The sequence below is a fragment of the Lucilia sericata genome, unplaced genomic scaffold (genome assembly GCF_015586225.1).
Source record: "Lucilia sericata isolate MDLA Ls3-8-SP2 unplaced genomic scaffold, ASM1558622v1 Contig000755F_arrow, whole genome shotgun sequence".
Taxonomy (NCBI): domain Eukaryota; kingdom Metazoa; phylum Arthropoda; class Insecta; order Diptera; family Calliphoridae; genus Lucilia; species Lucilia sericata.
In genome coordinates, this window is record NW_023994752.1 from 19,938 (window position 1) to 38,767 (window position 18,830).

At 30.6% G+C, this 18,830-nt stretch overlaps 2 protein-coding genes across 2 annotated transcripts; one reads left to right on the top strand and one right to left on the bottom strand.

The window, feature by feature from the left end:
- Positions 1 to 8,208: 8,208 nt before the first annotated feature.
- On the bottom strand, positions 8,209 to 9,715 carry LOC119607848 (trichohyalin-like). The gene has a single exon (XM_037961958.1). The coding sequence runs from the start codon at positions 9,582 to 9,584 to the stop codon at positions 8,217 to 8,219; it is 1,368 nt and encodes a 455-aa protein (XP_037817886.1). The 5' UTR covers positions 9,585 to 9,715; the 3' UTR covers positions 8,209 to 8,216.
- A 52-nt stretch (positions 9,716 to 9,767) lies between these two features.
- On the top strand, positions 9,768 to 12,808 carry LOC119607853 (trichohyalin-like). The gene is given in 2 exon segments (XM_037961963.1): positions 9,768 to 9,808; positions 11,917 to 12,808. Coding segments are annotated over 2 exon segments (933 nt in total).
- The last annotated feature ends 6,022 nt before the right edge of the window (positions 12,809 to 18,830 follow it).

The window sequence follows — 18,830 nt, forward strand, 5'->3', positions numbered from 1 at the left end:
GATAGATAGATAGATGATAGATAGATAGATAGAGATAGATAGATAGATAGATAGATGATAGATAGATAGATAGATAGATAGAGATAGATAGATAGATAGATAGATAGATAGATAGATAGATAGATAGATAGATAGATAGATAGATAGATAGATAGTAGATAGATAGATAGATAGATAGATAGATAGATAGATAGATAGATAGATAGATAGATAGATAGATAGATAGATAGAGAGATAGATAGATAGATAGATAGATAGATAGATAGATAGATAGATAGATAGATAGATAGATAGATAGATAGATAGAGATAGATAGATAGATAGATAGATAGATAGATAGATAGATAGATAGATAGATAGATGATAGATAGATAGATAGGATAGATAGATAGATGATAGATAGATAGATAGATAGATAGATAGATAGATAGATAGATAGATAGATAGATAGATAGATAGATAGATAGATAGATAGATAGATAGATAGATAGATAGATAGATAGATAGATAGATAGATAGATAGATAGATAGATAGATAGATAGATAGATAGATAGATAGATAGATAGAGATAGATAGATAGATAGATAGATAGATAGAGATAGATAGATAGATAGATAGATAGATAGATAGATAGATAGATTAGATAGATAGATAGATAGATAGATAGATAGATAGATAGATAGATATAGATAGATAGATAGATAGATAGATAGATATAGATAGATAGATAGATAGATAGATAGATAGATAGATTGATAGATAGATAGATAGATAGATAGATAGATAGATAGAATAGATAAGATAGATAGATAGACTAGATAGATAGGATAGATAGCTAGATAGATAGATAAGATAGATAGATAGATAGATAGATGATGAATAGATAGCTAGATCGATAGATAGATAGATAGATAGATAAGATAGATAAGATAGATAGATAGATAGATGATAGATAGATAGATAGAATAGATAGACTAGAAATAGATAGATAGATAGATAGATAGATAATAGAATAGAGATAGCTAGATAGATAGATAGATAGCTAGATAGATAGATCGTATAGATCGTAGCTAGATAGATAGATAGATAGATAGATAGATAGATAGATAGATAGATAGATAGATAGCTTAGATAGATAGATAGATAGATAGATAGATAGATAGATAGATAGATAGATAGATAGATAGATAGATCGATAGATAGATAGATAGATAGAATAGATAGATAGATAGATAGATAGATAGATAGAAGATAGATAGATAGATAGATAGATAGATTTTCATTAAAATTCTCTTTTATTGAAAATTTTCATAAAATTATCTTTTATATAAATTTTTAATAAAATTCTCATAAATAAAATTCTCATAAAATTTTCATAAAATACTCTTTTTCAAAAGAAAGTGTTTATCTCTTTTTTTTTAATATCTTTTTATGAAAAACATTTTGAACAAGTGTTATAATTTTTATAGAAAATGACTTCTTCAAAGAAAATTCTCAAAATTTCTTTGACGAAAGTTTCCCCTTTTGTAGAAAATTTTCCAAAAAGTATTTTGTCTATAGAAAATTTTCCAAAACATATTGTTTTTTTTAAATTTTTTAGATTATCTTTTAAATTTTTGTAATTTTGTTTCTTTCATCTTAACAGCATTTAAAGACTTTTGTCATGTTAACAATTTCTTTTCAAATATTACTTAACACTTTTACTAAATAATAAGATTAAATAATTTCCATTAAAGAAAAAAAAATAATAAAAACGAATCAACAACAACAATTAATTATGACAATGAGATTTTACACAATATTCATTGGTAAGAAGTAGTTGTTGGTTGTGCTGCTGTTGCATCTGAAGTGTGTGTAAATTTGTTGTAGTAAGTAAGTGCCCTTCGCATGCAACATGCTTGCAACAGACAATATGTAGTTAGCATAGCAGCAAATCATTGACTAGATTACCACAACAACTAAATGTATGAATGAATATCTTTGAAATATGATGATATTGTTGTAGTACATTGTTACAACATTACAATGTTATTGTTGTTGTGCGCATATTTGCAACAATAATAATTATCGAAAAAAAATTTCTATGATGGGTGGTAAACATGCAACCAACAACATCTATAAAGGAGGATAACATCAGATTACGGGGTATTGTTATTAAATGTGATGATGATTATTACTCTATGAATATAAAAATGCATAAAACGAGACACACACACACACTGAATTGTCAAAAACTTAAATACTCGCATGCATGTAACTGACATTTTTATGTGATTAATTCCCAGTCAGTCAACCAACAACCAACATAAAAATGTGGCATAAAAAATTCATTGTTTCTTAATGTCGGATGCATAACTGTAGGCAGGTGACAACTAAAAAGTGTTGAATTAATTTAAATAGCAAATCGGTTTATTTTGTTATTTATTCGCTAAGGGAAAGTGGGCTGTACATGAACTCTATAGAGTTAATTGTGAAAATTTTAATTATCACTTGGATATATGACTCTGATATTTTCAATTCCTCTGGTACGCACTTTGACAAACATAATAGTTAGAGTTTGGGTTTGGGCTTTACAGCAGTTACTTGCAGAGACATCAGTTTATTAAACAAGTGACGTTGAAATATTTTTTTCATAATTGTATACATAAAATCATTATTATTAACTTTAGTTTTTCTATTATTTATTATAATTTTTTGTATATTATAAATAAATAATTGTATAAATGTTGTATCAACATGAATTTATGTGATTGGGGAGGAGTTGTGTGGTTTGATGTGGTGTTATGTCAATGAATTTCATGAATACTATTATTATTATAATTTTAACGACCCATTGTGTGTTGCAACTTGCAAGAGTAATACTAGTAATACATAATACACAATTATGCAACAACGAGATAAAATAGCAAATTTAATCACTAATGCTGCAGTTCGACCCGGGGTTTGGTGACAATAAACTATTGACAACAAAGAGGTAGTTACCAAAAATTTTGTGTAATGAAAGAGTTTTTCTCAAATTTTTATAAAAATAGAAATTTTCGAAAATGTTCTATAAAAAGAGAAATTTTCTACGATTTTTTAAAATTTTTTATAAAAAGAAACAATTTTAAAAAAATTCTATCAAAAAAGAAAAATTTTCTAAAACGATAATTTTCTATAATGAGTTCTAGTTCAACTCTAGTCTAGTTCTAATTCAACTCTAATTCAGTTCTAGTCCTATTCTAGTCTAGTTCAGTTCAAGTTCAGTTCTAGTTCAGTTCTAATTCAGTTCTAGTTCAGTTCGTGCTTAGTTCTAGTTCAGTTCTAGTTCAGTTCTAGTTCAGTTCTAGTTCAGTTCTAGTTCAGTTCTAGTTCTAGTTCAGTTCTAGTTCAGTTCTAGTTCAGTTCTAGTTCAGTTCTAGTTCAGTTCTAGTTCAGTTCTAGTTCAGTTCTAGTTCAGTTCTAGTTCAGTTCTAGTTCAGTTCTAGTTCAGTTCTAGTTCAGTTCTAGTTCAGTTCTAGTTCAGTTCTAGTTCAGTTCTAGTTCAGTTCTAGTTCAGTTCTAGTTCAGTTCTAGTTCACTTCTAGTTCACTTCTAGTACAGTTCTAGTTTAGTTCTAGTTCAGTTCTAGTTCTAGTTCGGTTCTAGTTCAGTTCTAGTTCAGTTCTAGTTCAGTTCTAGTTCAGTTCTAGTTCAGTTCTAGTTCTGTTCTAGTTCAGTTCTAGTTCAGTTCTTGTTCAGTTCTAGTTCAGTTCTAGTTCAGTTCTAGTTCAGTTCTAGTTCAATTCTAGTTCAGTTCTAGTTCAGTTCTAGTTCAGTTCTAGTTCAGTTCTAGTTCAGTTCTAGTTCAGTTCTAGTTCAGTTCTAGTTCAGTTCTAGTTCAGTTCTAGTTCAGTTCTAGTTCAGTTCTAGTTCAGTTCTCGTTCACTTCTAGTTCAGTTCTAGTACAGTTCTAGTTCAGTTCTAGTTCAGTTCTAGTTCAGTTCTAGTTCAGTTCTAGTTCAGTTCTAGTTCAGTTCTAGTTCAGTTCTAGTTCAGTTCTAGTTCAGTTCTAGTTCAGTTCTAGTTCAGTTCTAGTTCAGTTCTAGTTCAGTTCTAGTTCAGTTCTAGTTCAGTTCTAGTTCAGTTCTAGTTCAGTTCTAGTTCAGTTCTAGTTCAGTTCTAGTTCAGTTCTAGTTCAGTTCTAGTTCAGTTCTAGTTCAGTTCTAGTTCAGTTCTAGTTCAGTTCTAGTTCAGTTCTAGTTCAGTTCTAGTTCAGTTCTAGTTCAGTTCTAGTTCAGTTCTAGTTCAGTTCTAGTTCAGTTCTAGTTCAGTTCTAGTTCAGTTCTAGTTCAGTTCTAGTTCAGTTTTAGTTCAGTTCTAGTTCAGTTCTAGTTCAGTTCTAGTTCAATTCTAGTTCAGTTCTAGTTCAGTTCTAGTTCAGTTCTAGTTCAGTTCTAGTTCAGTTCTAGTTCAGTTCTAGTTCAGTTCTAGTTCAGTTCTAGTTCAGTTCTAGTTCAGTTCTAGTTCAGTTCTAGTTCAGTTCTAGTTCAGTTCTAGTTCAGTTCTAGTTCAGTTCTAGTTCAGTTCTAGTTCAGTTCTAGTTCAGTTCTAGTTCAGTTCTAGTTCAGTTCTAGTTCAGTTCTAGTTCAGTTCTAGTTCAGTTCTAGTTCAGTTCTAGTTCAGTTCTAGTTCAGTTCTAGTTCAGTTCTAGTTCAGTTCTAGTTCAGTTCTAGTTCAGTTCTAGTTCAGTTCTAGTTCAGTTCTAGTTCAGTTCTAGTTCAGTTCTAGTTCAGTTCTAGTTCAGTTCTAGTTCAGTTCTAGTTCAGTTCTAGTTCAGTCTAGTTCAGTTCTAGTTCAGTCTGTTCAGTTTAGTTCAGTCTAGTCAGTTCTAGTTCAGTCTAGTTCAGTTCTAGTTCAGTTCTAGTTCAGTTCTAGTTCATTCTAGTTCAGTTTCTAGTTCAGTTCTAGTACAGTTCTAGTTCAGTTCTAGTTCAGTTCTAGTTCAGTTCTAGTTCAGTTTCTGTTCAGTTGTAGTTCATTTTAGTTCAGTTCTAGTTCAGTTTCTAGTTCAGTTCTAGTTCAGTTCTAGTTCAGTTCTAGTTCAGTTCTAGTTCAGTTCTAGTTCAGTTTCTAGTTCAGTTCTAGTTCAGTCTAGTTCAGTTCTAGTTCGTTCTAGTTCAGTTCTAGTTCGTAGTTCAGCCCTTCTAGTTCAGTTCTGTTCTAGTTCAGTTCTAGTTCAGTTCTAGTTCAGTTCTAGTAGTTCAGTTCTAGTTCAGTTCTAGTTCAGTTCTAGTTCAGTTCTAGTTCAGTTCTAGTTCAGTTCTAGTTCAGTTCTAGTTCCAGTTCTAGGTTCAGTTCTAGTTTCAGTTCTAGTTCAGTTCTAGTTCAGTTCTAGTTCAGTTCTAGTTCAGTTCTAGTTTCAGTTCTAGTTCATTCTTAGTTCAGTTCTAGTTCAGTTCTAGTTCAGTTCTAGTTCCTTTCTAGTTCAGTTCTAGTTCAGTTCTAGTTCAGTTCTAGTTCAGTTTCTAGTTCAGTTCTAGTTCAGTTCTAGTTCAGTTCTAGTTCAGTTCTAGTTCAGTTCTAGTTCAGTTCTAGTTCAGTTCTAGTTCAGTTCTAGTTCAGTTTCTAGTTCAGTTCTAGTTCAGTTCTAGTTCAGTTCTAGTTCAGTTCTAGTTCAGTTCTAGTTCAGTTCTAGTTCAGTTCTAGTTCAGTTCTAGTTCAGTTCTAGTTCAGTTCTAGTTTCCAGTTTCTAGTCTCAGTTCTAGTTCAGTTCTAGTTCAGTTCTAGTTCAGTTCTAGTTCAGTTCTAGTCAGTTCTAGTTCAGTTTCTAGTTTCGTTCTAGTTCAGTTCTAGTTCAGTTCTAGTTCAGTTCTAGTTCAGTTCTAGTTCAGTTCTAGTTCAGTTCTAGTTCAGTTCTAGTTCAGTTCTAGTTCAGTTTCTAGTTCAGTTCTAGTTCAGTTCTAGGTCTAGGTCAGTTCTAGTTCAGTTCTAGTTCAGTTCTAGTTCAGTTCTAGTTCAGTTCTAGTTCAGTTCTAGTTCAGTTCTAGTTCAGTTCTAGGTTTAGTTCTGTTAGTTCTAGTTCAGTTCAGTTCTAGTTCAGTTCTAGTTCAGTTCTAGTTCAGTTCTAGTTCAGTTCTAGTTCAGTCTAGTTCAGTTCTAGTTCAGTTCTAGTTCAGTTCTAGTTCAGTTCTAGTTCAGTTCTAGTAGGTTTCAGTTCGAGTTCAGTTCTAGTTCAGTTCTAGTTCAGTTCTAGTTCAGTTCTAGTTCAGTTCTAGTTCAGTTCTAGTTCAGTTCTAGTTCAGTTCTAGTTCAGTTCTAGTTCAGTTTCTAGTCAGTTCTAGTTCAGTTCTAGTTCAGTTCTAGTTCAGTTTAGTTCAGTTCTAGTTCAGTTCTAGTTCAGTTCTAGTCGTTCTAAGTCTAGTTCTAGTTAGTTCTAGTTCAGTTCTAGTTCAGTTCTAGTTCAGTTCTAGTTCAGTTCTAGTTCAGTTCTAGTTCAGTTCTAGTTCAGTTCTAGTTCAGTTCTAGTTCAGTTCTAGTTCAGTTCTAGTTCAGTTCTAGTTCAGTTCTAGTTCAGTTCTAGTTCAGTTCTAGTTCAGTTCTAGTTCAGTTCTAGTTCAGTTCTAGTTCAGTTCTAGTTCAGTTCTAGTTCAGTTCTAGTTCAGTTCTAGTTCAGTTCTAGTTCAGTTCTAGTTCAGTTCTAGTTCAGTTCTAGTTCAGTTCTAGTTCAGTTCTAGTTCAGTTCTAGTTCAGTTCTAGTTCAGTTCTAGTTCAGTTCTAGTTCAGTTCTAGTTCATTTCGAGTTCAGTTCTAGTTCAGTTCTAGTTCAGTTCTAGTTCAGTTCTAGTTCAGTTCTAGTTCAGTTCTAGTTCAGTTCTAGTTCAGTTCTAGTTCAGTTCTAGTTCAGTTCTAGTTCAGTTCTAGTTCAGTTCTAGTTCAGTTCTAGTTCAGTTCTAGTTTAGTTCTAGTTCAGTTCTTCAGTTCTAGTTCAGTTCTAGTTCAGTTCTAGTTCAGTTCTAGTTCAGTTCTAGTTCAGTTCTAGTTCAGTTCTAGTTCAGTTCTAGTTCAGTTCTAGTTCAGTTCTAGTTCAGTTCTAGTTCAGTTCTAGTTCAGTTCTAGTTCAGTTCTAGTTCAGTTCTAGTTCAGTTCTAGTTCAGTTCTAGTTCAGTTCTAGTTCAGTTCTAGTTCAGTTCTAGTTCAGTTCTAGTTCAGTTCTAGTTCAGTTCTAGTTCAGTTCTAGTTCAGTTCTAGTTCAATTCTACTTCAGTTCTAGTTCTGTTCTAGTTCAGTTCTAGTTCAGTTCTAGTTCTAGCTCAGTTTTAGTTTTGAGTTTTAATATTAATTTTCTCTAAATAGAATAATTTATCATTATCTTCTCCTACATGTTCTCTAATTATCGTAAAATTTCCTATAAATGGCTAATACATAACATAAACTCACAATTTTCTTAAAAACTATTTTAAGTTCAAAAAAAATCAATTCACCTTCAACGGGAAATCTAACTGTTTGTTATATAATAAACAAAAATATTTCTGTTAATTTAAGATTTCGTTATTTTTTTTTTTTTGCTACCAAAACATTATTTAAAAATATATAATTCCCAATGAATACCTACAAATTATGAACGCACGCAAAACTGTATTTAAGAAAATAAATAAATAAATATGAGGAAAAAAATACCAAAAATCATTGTTACAAAGCAAAAAAAAAATGTGGTAGCTGCAAATATTGAAACTACATTATTTTTTAAGAATTTGGCAGAAATACGAAAGAAGAAGAAAAAAACGGCAAACATAATAATCAAAATAACAGAAATTTTACTTAAGAAATCCCAAAAATGACGAATGAAACATTTTTAAGATTACACACAGAAAAAGGTTATTGCCTTGGTAATTACAATTACTATTTTTATACATTTTCTATTTGGCTGTGAGTTTGAGGCACTAATGAGGTTGCTACGCAAAAATCTTGAGAATGACGTTAAAGACGACAGCGTTGAAGATGATGATAATAGACATTTTACTATATAGACATTTCTTTCATTGTAATACTTATTTTGGGTGAACTTTTTTTAGCCAAAAATAAAGAAAGAAAAAAAAAACTTATTTAGGAAGATGTTCTTTTTTGGGATATTATGACAATACAAAAACTAAACTACAAATTGCAAAATCTTAATTGGCTTAGTGTGAAAACACAATCACAACGGGACGTTACATTTTTAAAATTTTTGAACTTTATTTTTGCAACAATTTCTAATTTACACCTTTTCTTTTATTTCTTTACAGGTAAGTCCCAATTCGAAACGATGTTTATCACTTATGGCCTTAACGGGTAAGAATTTCCAAATCTCTAAAGGTTCTGCTTTTAAAAGACGTAATTTTTCTGTTTCTATATCTTGTAGACGTTTTTGCTGCAATGCCAATTGCTGCTGATATTCCTTTTTATTTTGTGTTGCCTCAAATTCCAGTTCTAACTGTTTATTCTTAATTGTTTGCAACAGATCTTGACAATATTGCCGACTTTTTGATATATTCGAATTTCTTATGTCCAATTCTTTACTTTCCTGCTCCTGAAACATTTTTAGTTGTTCCTTTACCACTTTCATATCTTCTTGCTGACGGAATAGTTTTTCTTGTCGTCTTATCAAACGTGATCTTTCGAAATCCTCTTTTAAAGATTTGGCTGTTTGTATTTGTTTTTCCAGCTTCTGTTTATAGCGTTCATCATCTTTAGCCAAACGTTCTTCTATTAAAAGCTCGAGGAGAAAATCATTATGTTGTTGTTGTTTCATTTGTTGGGCATAAACTTGTTGTCCTATTCTCTCACTGAGAGCTTCACGTTTCATGGTGTTCTCTTTGCGTTTCTGTATACGCATTTTTTCGGTTTCATCTCTTTGTCTGATCATTTCCATGTATTTTCTATGATCCTCTTCAGCATCAACTTTTTGTTGTGTTTTATAAAGTTTAACTTGTTTGAGATACTCATCCCTATCTTGTTTTTCCAACTCTTTAAGCTCCAACATGTGCTGCCTTTCTCTTTCCTGGTCCTGCTCAAAGCTTTTTAAAAATCTTTGCATACTCGCACGTTCTTTTAATACAAACTCTCTTTCCAATTTACATTTTTCTTCCTTTTCTTCCATTTGCTTTAAAATATCTCTACGAAACTTGGCCTTTTTCTCTACATTTTTTCTTTCTTCCTCTAGGAAAATTTCCCTATTTCTTCGGCACTCTTCTTCAAAACGTTTGTTTTCCTCTAAACGTTCTTGCATTTCCTCTCTTTGTTTTTTCTCCCTCAAAACTTTCTGTTCGGCTAGTTCTCTTTGTATATGAGCTCTTTTAATTTGTACATTCAAAAGTCTTACTTCCTCCTCATTTTGATGCAGCCGATCTTTACGTTTCTCCTCTAGGAATTTCTCTTGCTCTAGCTGTTTTAATTCGCTACAAATTTGGCTTTTCAGTTTTTGCTCTTTTATCATGGGATTTTCAGCAGTCATTTGAATTTCTTGGGCTCGCACAACCTTTTCCAGTTGTTCTTCGTGCATAATATTTTTGAGAAATTGTGTATTGGTCCGACGATGTCTGACATTAACATTCTGTTTGATGGAGCAAATTTTATCACGAAACATTATTTCAAATAGTAAAAAAAAATCGTATAAAAAACAATATTTTAGCCGAAAATTTAACTAATCATCTAGATAATGGCGTTTTCAATCTTATTTCCGGGAGAATTGAAAATTATAAAGAAAAAATGTTTAGGAAAAATGTTTATAAAACTATTTTATAAACAAATATCAAAACAAACTGGGAAAATGTTTCATTCGAAAACTTTTAATGGTATAATCAAGAAGAGGTACAATTGTCAAGACCATAGGCTGATATATATACCGATCTGTAGTCATTTATATGGACTATTTTACAGTACAGAATAGCGACAGATCAACAAACTCTAGAATAATCTATAACGGATCGCATAGAATGTTTTATAGTCAAGACTACAAACCGATGTATAGTTAAGACTACAAACCGATCTATAGTTCACATTATAGACTGATCCATAGTCAAAATTATTTATTCAAGATTATGAACTGATCTAAAGTCAAGATTATTAACTAATTTATAGTCAAGACTATAGACTCACTCACAGTCAAGAATCTGTTGTCAAAACTGATCTACAGTCACATATCATGGTCAAGATCTGTAATCTTATCTCCAGTTTAGAACGTAGAGTTATTTATAGTCAGGAATATAGACTCAGCTGTAGTTATGACTATATACTGATCTATAGTCAGGACATAAGACTGATCAATAGTAAGTAATGCAGACTTTATGTAGTTATGACTTTACACTGATCTATAGTCAAGTCTTTAGACTGATCTATAATTAGGTTTATAGACTGATATATGTCAAGACTATAGATTAGATCTCTAGTCAGTATTGTAGTCTAATCTGCAGCAAAGCCTATATACTATATTGTTTTTAGAACTATATACTGATCTACAACCAGGAGTATAGACTGATATATAGTCAAGACTGACATACAGTAAAGTCTGAATGCTAATCTATAATCAGTATGTATAGTTTTTATTGATCTATAGTCAAACTATAGGATGATCCTTAATGAAGACTATATAGACTTTTTATAGTTTAGATTATAGGCCTAACTGATCTGTTGTCAAAATTATCGGTAGTTTCATAAACAGCCCTTATTGGTACCCCTTATTCAACAGTACCCTGTTTTATAACCGCTTCACATTTCCCAAAAATGTTTTTTTTTATTATATTTTTAACTTTAATTTTGTGTTATAATTTACTAAAATTATGTTTGCAATGTTTCACACCGACGTGACTAATTTTCATAAAACATAACACATAATAATTTAAACAACAAAGTAAAAAACTAAAAAAAATATATTTAATATATTTGAAAATTCTTAAGTCCACTTTATAACAAAACTGTTTACTATAGTAGACAAACGAAACCATCAAGTAAACAAACACACCGAACGACTATCATCAACTGCAGTAACAAAAACAACAACATTAAACAATCTGTTGTAATTGTGTCATTTTTGCAAAGATTTGTAATGAATTTCAATTAATTTTTGTTCATATAAAAATTTAAACATAAATATGGTGGAAATAAACAATATTTTCATTAGCCCATTATAAATTGACTGTAAAGAGAGTTGCGTTGTTAATAAAGTTAAAAAAATAATGATGACAGGTGTGAATTTAAAACACTAAATTTAATAGATTTATACGAAATTGTTGTAAAATTTATGGATTCAAAGTGTTTTGAGTTTTTTTAATAAGTTTTTGTGTTAATTAGGTGTTAAATATTTTAAAATTAAAAAAATATATATAAAGGAACCTGCCTCCACTAAGGAGTTTCTTTCTATAGAAAATGTGTCTCCACTAAAGAGAATCTTTCTATAGAAAAAGTGTCTCAATTAAAGAGACTCTTTCTGAAGAAAAAGTGTCCCATTAAAGAGCCGCTTTCTTCACGAAAAGTGTCTCCATTAAAGAGATTCTTCTATAGAAAAAGTGTCTCTATTAATGAGAATTTTTCTATAGAAAAAGTGTCTCTATTAAAGAAACTTTTTCTATAGAAAAAGTGTCTCTATAAAAGAGATTTTTTCTATAGAAAAAGTGTCTCTATTAAAGAGACTTTTTCTATAGAAAAAATGTCTCCATTAAAGAGACTTTTTCTATAGAAAAAGTGTCTCCATTAAAGAGACTTTTTCTATAGAAAAAGTGTCTCCATTAAGGAGACTTTTTCTATAGAAAAAGTGTCTCCATTAAGGAGACTTTTTCTATAGAAAAAGTGTCTCCAGTAAAGACACTTTTCTATAGAAAAAGTATCTCCAGTAAAGATACTTTTTCTATAGAAAAAGTGTCTCCAGTAAAGAGACATTTTCTATACAAAAAGTGTCTCCTGTAAAGAGACTTTTTCTATAGAAAAAGTGTCTCCAGTAAAGATCGGCTGCATCAAAATGAGGAGGAAGTAAGACTTTTGGATGTACAAATTAAAAGGCCTCATATACAAAGAGAACTAGCCGAACAGAAAGCTTTGAAGGAGAAAAAACAAAGAGAGGAAATGCAAGAACGTTTAGAGGAAAACAAACGTTTTGAAGAAGAGTGCCGAAGAAATAGAGAAATTTTCCTGGAGGAAGAAAGAGAAAATGTAGAGAAAAAGGCTAAGTTTCGTAGAGATATTTTAAAGCAAATGGAAGAAAAGGAAGAAAAATGTAAATTGGAAAGAGAGTTTGTATTAAAAGAACGTGCGAGTATGCAGAGATTTTTACAAAGCTTTGAGCCGGACAAGGAAAGAGAAAGGCAGCACATGTTAGAGCTTAAAGAGTTGGCAAAACAAGATCGGGATGAGTATCTCAAACAAGTTAAACTTTATAAAACACAACAAAAAGTAGATGCTGAAGAGGATCATAGAAAATACATGGAAATGGTCAGACAAAGAGATGAAACTGAAAGAATGCGTATACAGAAACGCAAAGAGAACACCATGAAACGTGAAGCTCTCAGTGAGAGAATAGGGCAACAAGTTTATGCCCAACAAATGAAGCAACAACGACATAATGATTTACTCCTTGAGCTTTTAATAGAAGAACGTTTGGCTAAAGATGATGAACGCTATTAACAGAAGCTGGAAAAACAAATACAAACAGCCAAATCCTTAAAAGAGGATTTCGAAAGATCACGTTTGATACGACGACAAGAAACACTATTCCGTCAGCAAGAAGATATGGACTTTTTCCTTAGAAAAAGTGTCTCCATTAAAGAATTTTTTTTTTCTGTAGGAAAAGTGTCTCCATTAAAGAGACTTTTTCTGTAGAAAAAGTATCTCCACTAAAATGACTTTTTCTATAGAAAATTTTTTTTCCAAGATTAAAAAAAGCCTCAAAATAAACTCTCATCAATCCAGCCAGATTGCATCAAATGTACATTACAGCGAAATAGTAGTTTGTTGATATTTTTCCGTTAAATTACATTTAAAACAAACACGCTCACGCAAACAGAAATATACAAGCAAAATAGCAGCAACAACGCCAATTTCCGCACATTTTGTTTATGTTTTTAAACGCAACAAAAAAACTCATTAAAATGTAACACGTATCGGGCAGAACTTGTACAATAACAATAGCAGCAACAAAAACAGCCAAGAAAAACAACAGCAACATGGCTCAATTCTTTAGCTCTTCATTTGGTTCTTTTTTAACTTTGTTCCGCCACCCTTCCTCGGAAAACCTCTTAATGTGGTTGTGATGAAGAAAACAACAATAAAAAAAGCTGCCAACATACAATACAGCTATAATAGTAACAACAACAAAAAACAACAACTACAGCAACAACAAAAGTTAAAATCTCAGTGTTATTGTAGTAAATTGTTCATAAATCACGTGAATCCAGACACTTTCATTTCATTCATTCACTCGTTGGTTGGTTCATTCTTTCATACATTAATTCATTCATGAAAAATCTGTTTGGGGTTTAAAGGAAAAAAAAACGAACAACAACAACAAATCTGGAGAAAGGACAACAGCAGCAGCAGGCATACTGCGTGCGGTTTCGCAGCAACAACTAAACCAACAGGAATATATTTTATATGAATCTGTTTGTTTGTATAGATGGATGTACATTTATGTACATGTGAATATTCCGTGTGGTTAACTCCATGTATGTGTTTTGCTGTATTCGTACATTCAGATAAAGTTTGTATTTGTCTGTAGGAATATTATTCTGAATTATATACTTTCACGTATATTCACTTATACACACAATCACATACATACATATACACTTTCACATATCCCTACTCGTATAAAATATATGATGAAAGGACATCACGAATATATGAATATAAAAGTCTTTTTTTTTTTGTTGGTTTTAATACGTTTATTTATGGAAATTATATGGGTACAGTGAGTGCGAAAATTGAATTGAAAATTTTTCCTCACGAGGATCTTTTCTACAGAGACCTTTCTATAGAAAAATAGTCTTCCATGCATAGAATTTTCTATAGAAAAAAGTTTCTCATACATGGACTTTTCTACAAAAAGACTTTTTCTTTTACAAAGACTTTTTCTGTAGAAAAAGATTTTTCTTTATAGAGACTTTCTCTATAGAAAAGGAGTATTCTTTACAGAGACTTTTTCTATAGAAAAGGGTCTTCTTTATAAATTTTCTATAGAAAAATAGACTTCTCTACAGAGACTTTTTCTATAAAAAAAGACACTACCTTACATAGGCTTTATCTATGGAAGAAGAGTATTCTTTACAGAGAATTTTTATATAGAAAAAGAGCCTTATTTAAAGAATTTTCTTAAAGAGACTTTTCTATGGAAAATTTGTATTAAGTAAAGAGACTTTTTCTAAAGGAATGGTGTCTTCATTAAGGAGACTTTTCTATAGAAAAAGTGTCATCTTTAAGGAGACTTATTCTGTAAAAAAAGTGTCTTCTTTAGAGAGACTTTTTCTATGGAAAAAGTGTCTTCTTTAGAGAGACTTTTTCTTTTAGAAAAAGTGTCTTCTTTGGAGAAATTTTTCTATAGAAAACGTGTCTTCTTAAAAGACATTTTTCTTTTGAGGGACTTTTCTATTGAAAAAGTGTCTTCATTAAAGAGATTTTTTCTATGGAAATATTGTCTTAAATAAAGAGGCTTTTTTAAAGGAATAGTGTCTTCATTAAGGAGACTTTTCTATAGAAAAACTGCCTTCTTTAAAGAGACTTTTCTATAGAAAAAGTGTCATCTTTAAGGAGACCTTTTCTATAGAAAAAGTGTCTTCTTTAGATTGACTTTTTTCTCTATAGAAAAGGAGTCTTCTTTACAGAGACTTTTTCTATAGAAAAGAGTCTTCTTAACAGATAATTTTTCTATAGAAAAGGAGTCTTCTCTACAGAAACTTTTTCTATAGAAAAAGTGTCTTTTTAAGGAGACTTATTCTATAGAAAAAGTGTCTTAGAGAGACTTTTTCTATGGAAAAAGTGTCTTCTTTACAGAGACTTTTTCTATAGAAAAAGTGTCTTCTTTAGAGAAATTTTCTATAGAAAACGTGTCTTCTTTAGAGAGACTTTTCTTTTGAAAAGTGTCTTCTTTAGAGGGACTTTTCTATTGAAAAAGTGTCTTCATTAAAGAGACTTTTTCTATGGAAATATTGTCTTGAGTAAAGAGACTTTTTTAAAGGAATAGTGTTTTCATTAAGGAGGCTTCTTTAAAGATACTTTTCTATAGAAAAAGTGTCATCTTTAAGGAGACTTTGTCTATAGAAAAAGTGTCATATTTAAGGAAACTTTTTCTATAGAAAAAGTGTCTTCTTTAGATTGACTTTTTTCTCTATAGAAAAGGAGCCTTCTTTACAGAGACTTTTTCTATAGACAAGAGTCTTCTTTACAGATAATTTTTCTATAAAAAAGGAGTCGTCTCTATAGAAACTTTTTCTATAGGGAAAAAGTGTCTTCTTTAGAGAGACTTTTTCTGTAGATGAAGTGTCTTCTTTAGAGAGACTTTTTCTATAGAAAAAGTGTCTTCTTTACAGAAACTTTTTCTATAGAAAAAGTGTCTTCTTTACAGAGACTTTTTCTATAGAAAAAGTGTCATCTTTAGAGAAACTTTTCTATAGAAAACGTGTCTTCTTTAGAGAGACTTTTCTTTTGAAAAGTGTCTTCTTTAGAGGGACTTTTCTACTGAAAAAGTGTCTTCATTAAAGAGATTTTTTCTATGGAAATATTGTCTTAAGTAAAGAGACTTTTTTAAAGGAATAGTGTCTTCATTAAGGAGACTTTTCTATAGAAAAACTGTCTTCTTTAAAGAGACTTTTCTATAGAAAAAGTGTCATCTTTAAGGAGACTTTTTCTATAGAAAAGTGTGTTCTTTAGATTGACTTTTTTTCTATAGAAAAGGAGCATTATTTACAGAGACTTTTTCTATAGAAAAGAGTCTTCTTTACAGATAATTTTTCTATAGAAAAGGAGTTATCTCTACAGCAACTTTTTCTATAGAAAAAGTGTCTTCTTTAGAGAGACTTTTTCTATGGAAAAAGTGTCTTCTTTAGAGAGACTTTTTCTATGGAAAAAGTGTCTTCTTTAGAGAGACTTTTTCTATGGAAAAAGTGTCTTCTTTAGAGAGACTTTTTCTATAGAAAAGTGTCATCTTTAAGGAGACTTTTTCTATAGAAAAAGTGTCTTCTTTAGATTGCCATTTTTCTCTATAGAAGCCTTCTTTACAGAGAGAAAGGAGTCTTCTTTACAGATAATTTTTCTATAGAAAAGGAGTCATCTCTACAGCAACTTTTTCTATGGAAAAAGTGTCTTTTTAAGAGAGACTTTTCTTTTAAAAAATAGTGCTCATTAAAGAGAACTTTTCTATTTAATTAGAGAGAGACATTTCATCATTTGAGAGAAAAAGTACTATTTCCAAAGAAAAACTTTCTACTTTTGTCACTCACTTTACAGACAATAACATCCATCTGTGCTTGTACGTATTGAAAGTTGTTGTTCTTTTTGTTTTTAAATTACTGAAGTATATTTAAACATAATACGTAATTGTTTATCAATTATGTAATTTAATTAAATTTAAAGCCTACATGATTTAACCAACACTAAAGGACTAACTCTCTGACTGACTGGCTGACTGACAGACATGTTGTACAATTTATTGTTATGCTACAGATTTTTGGTTACTGAAGTATGTATGTGTGCATATGTCTGCTTGTGGGTGAAAAATATGTGATATGTTTGTTGGGCTTTAATCAACGTTTCTTCATCAGGTATAATACATAGTAAAGCAGTCTGCCTGCAGTGATAACTGACAACTTAATATAATTTAAAATACTTTAGTTAGTTAAAAGTTTGTTTTGGTAATAAGCGTTTTAAAGTTTAAGATACTTTGAGAAATTATTATAATTATTTAATGAAGAAATGATTAAAATAGATTAAAGTAGAAAGTTTGGAATTAGTTTATATATAAGTCGAAATTTGTTTAAAATGAGTAATTGTTAGATATAGATTTTTGTACTGAAAACTCATGTTAGCATGACAGCCCTTTCCAATTCTTAAGAACAAAGACTTACAATTGACCATTGTGCAAAAAATATATGTAATTTATGTATTTCTTTACCATGGCTATGAAAAGCGTAGACAAATCAAATGACAATTGAATAAAAAAAAATTGACAGCTGTCATTCAAATGAATGACTGGAACGGTGACATTTATGACAAATTTCAATTTCAGTTAAAATAAAATTAAATATTAAACAAGCCAGTTATTCCTATTAACAAATAAAACTCAAATTAAAATATGTACTTGATTTTTTATTCATAAACATGATACTTTCCTTTTAATACAGAAACTTAAAATGACATTTGTTAATTTAACTTTTTAAAACATCAACTAATAATAAATATTTAATAAGAAAAAATAATTTCTAAAATTATTTAGAAAAACAAGAAGATGGTATCTTAATATTTGAAACAAAAACACACAAAACAGCTATAGTCTAGTCTATAGTCTAGTCTATAGTCTAGTCTATAGTCTAGTCTATAGTCTAGTCTATAGTCTAGTCTATAGTCTAGTCTATAGTCTAGTCTATAGTCTAGTCTATAGTCTAGTCTATAGTCTAGTCTATAGTCTAGTCTTAGTCTAGTCTATAGTCTAGTCTATAGTCTAGTCTATAGTCTAGTCTATAGTCTAGTCTATAGTCTAGTCTATAGTCTAGTCTATAGTCTAGTCTATAGTCTAGTCTATAGTCTAGTCTATAGTCTAGTCTATAGTCTAGTCTATAGTCTAGTCTATAGTCTAGTCTATAGTCTAGTCTATAGTCTAGTCTATAGTCTAGTCTATAGTCTAGTCTATAGTCTAGTCTATAGTCTAGTCTATAGTCTAGTCTATAGTCTAGTCTATAGTCTAGTCTATAGTCTAGTCTATAGTCTAGTCTATAGTCTAGTCTATAGTCTAGTCTATAGTCTAGTCTATAGTCTAGTCTATAGTCTAGTCTATAGTCTAGTCTATAGTCTAGTCTATAGTCTAGTCTATAGTCTAGTCTATAGTCTAGTCTATAGTCTAGTCTATAGTCTAGTCTATAGTCTAGTCTATAGTCTAGTCTATAGTCTAGTCTATAGTCTAGTCTATAGTCTAGTCTATAGTCTAGTCTAGTCTAGTCTATAGTCTATCTATAGTCTAGTCTATAGTCTAGTCTATAGTCTAGTCTATAGTCTAGTCTATAGTCTAGTCTATAGTCTAGTCTATAGTCTAGTCTATAGTCTAGTCTATAGTCTAGTCTATAGTCTAGTCTATAGTCTAGTCTAGTCTAGTCTATAGTCTAGTCTATAGTCTAGTCTATAGTCTAGTCTATAGTCTAGTCTATAGTCTAGTCTATAGTCTAGTCTATAGTCTAGTCTATAGTCTAGTCTATAGTCTAGTCTATAGTCTAGTCTATAGTCTAGTCTATAGTCTAGTCTATAGTCTAGTCTATAGTCTAGTCTATAGTCTAGTCTATAGTCTAGTCTATAGTCTAGTCTATAGTCTAGTCTATAGTCTAGCTATAGTCTAGTCTATAGTCTAGTCTATAGTCTAGTCTATAGTCTAGTCTATAGTCTAGTCTATAGTCTAGTCTATAGTCTAGTCTATAGTCTAGTCTATAGTCTAGTCTATAGTCTAGTCTATAGTCTAGTCTATAGTCTAGTCTATAGTCTAGTCTATAGTCTAGTCTATAGTCTAGTCTATAGTCTAGTCTATAGTCTAGTCTATAGTCTAGTCTATAGTCTAGTCTATAGTCTAGTCTATAGTCTAGTCTAGTCTAGTCTATAGTCTAGTCTATAGTCTAGTCTATAGTCTAGTCTATAGTCTAGTCTATAGTCT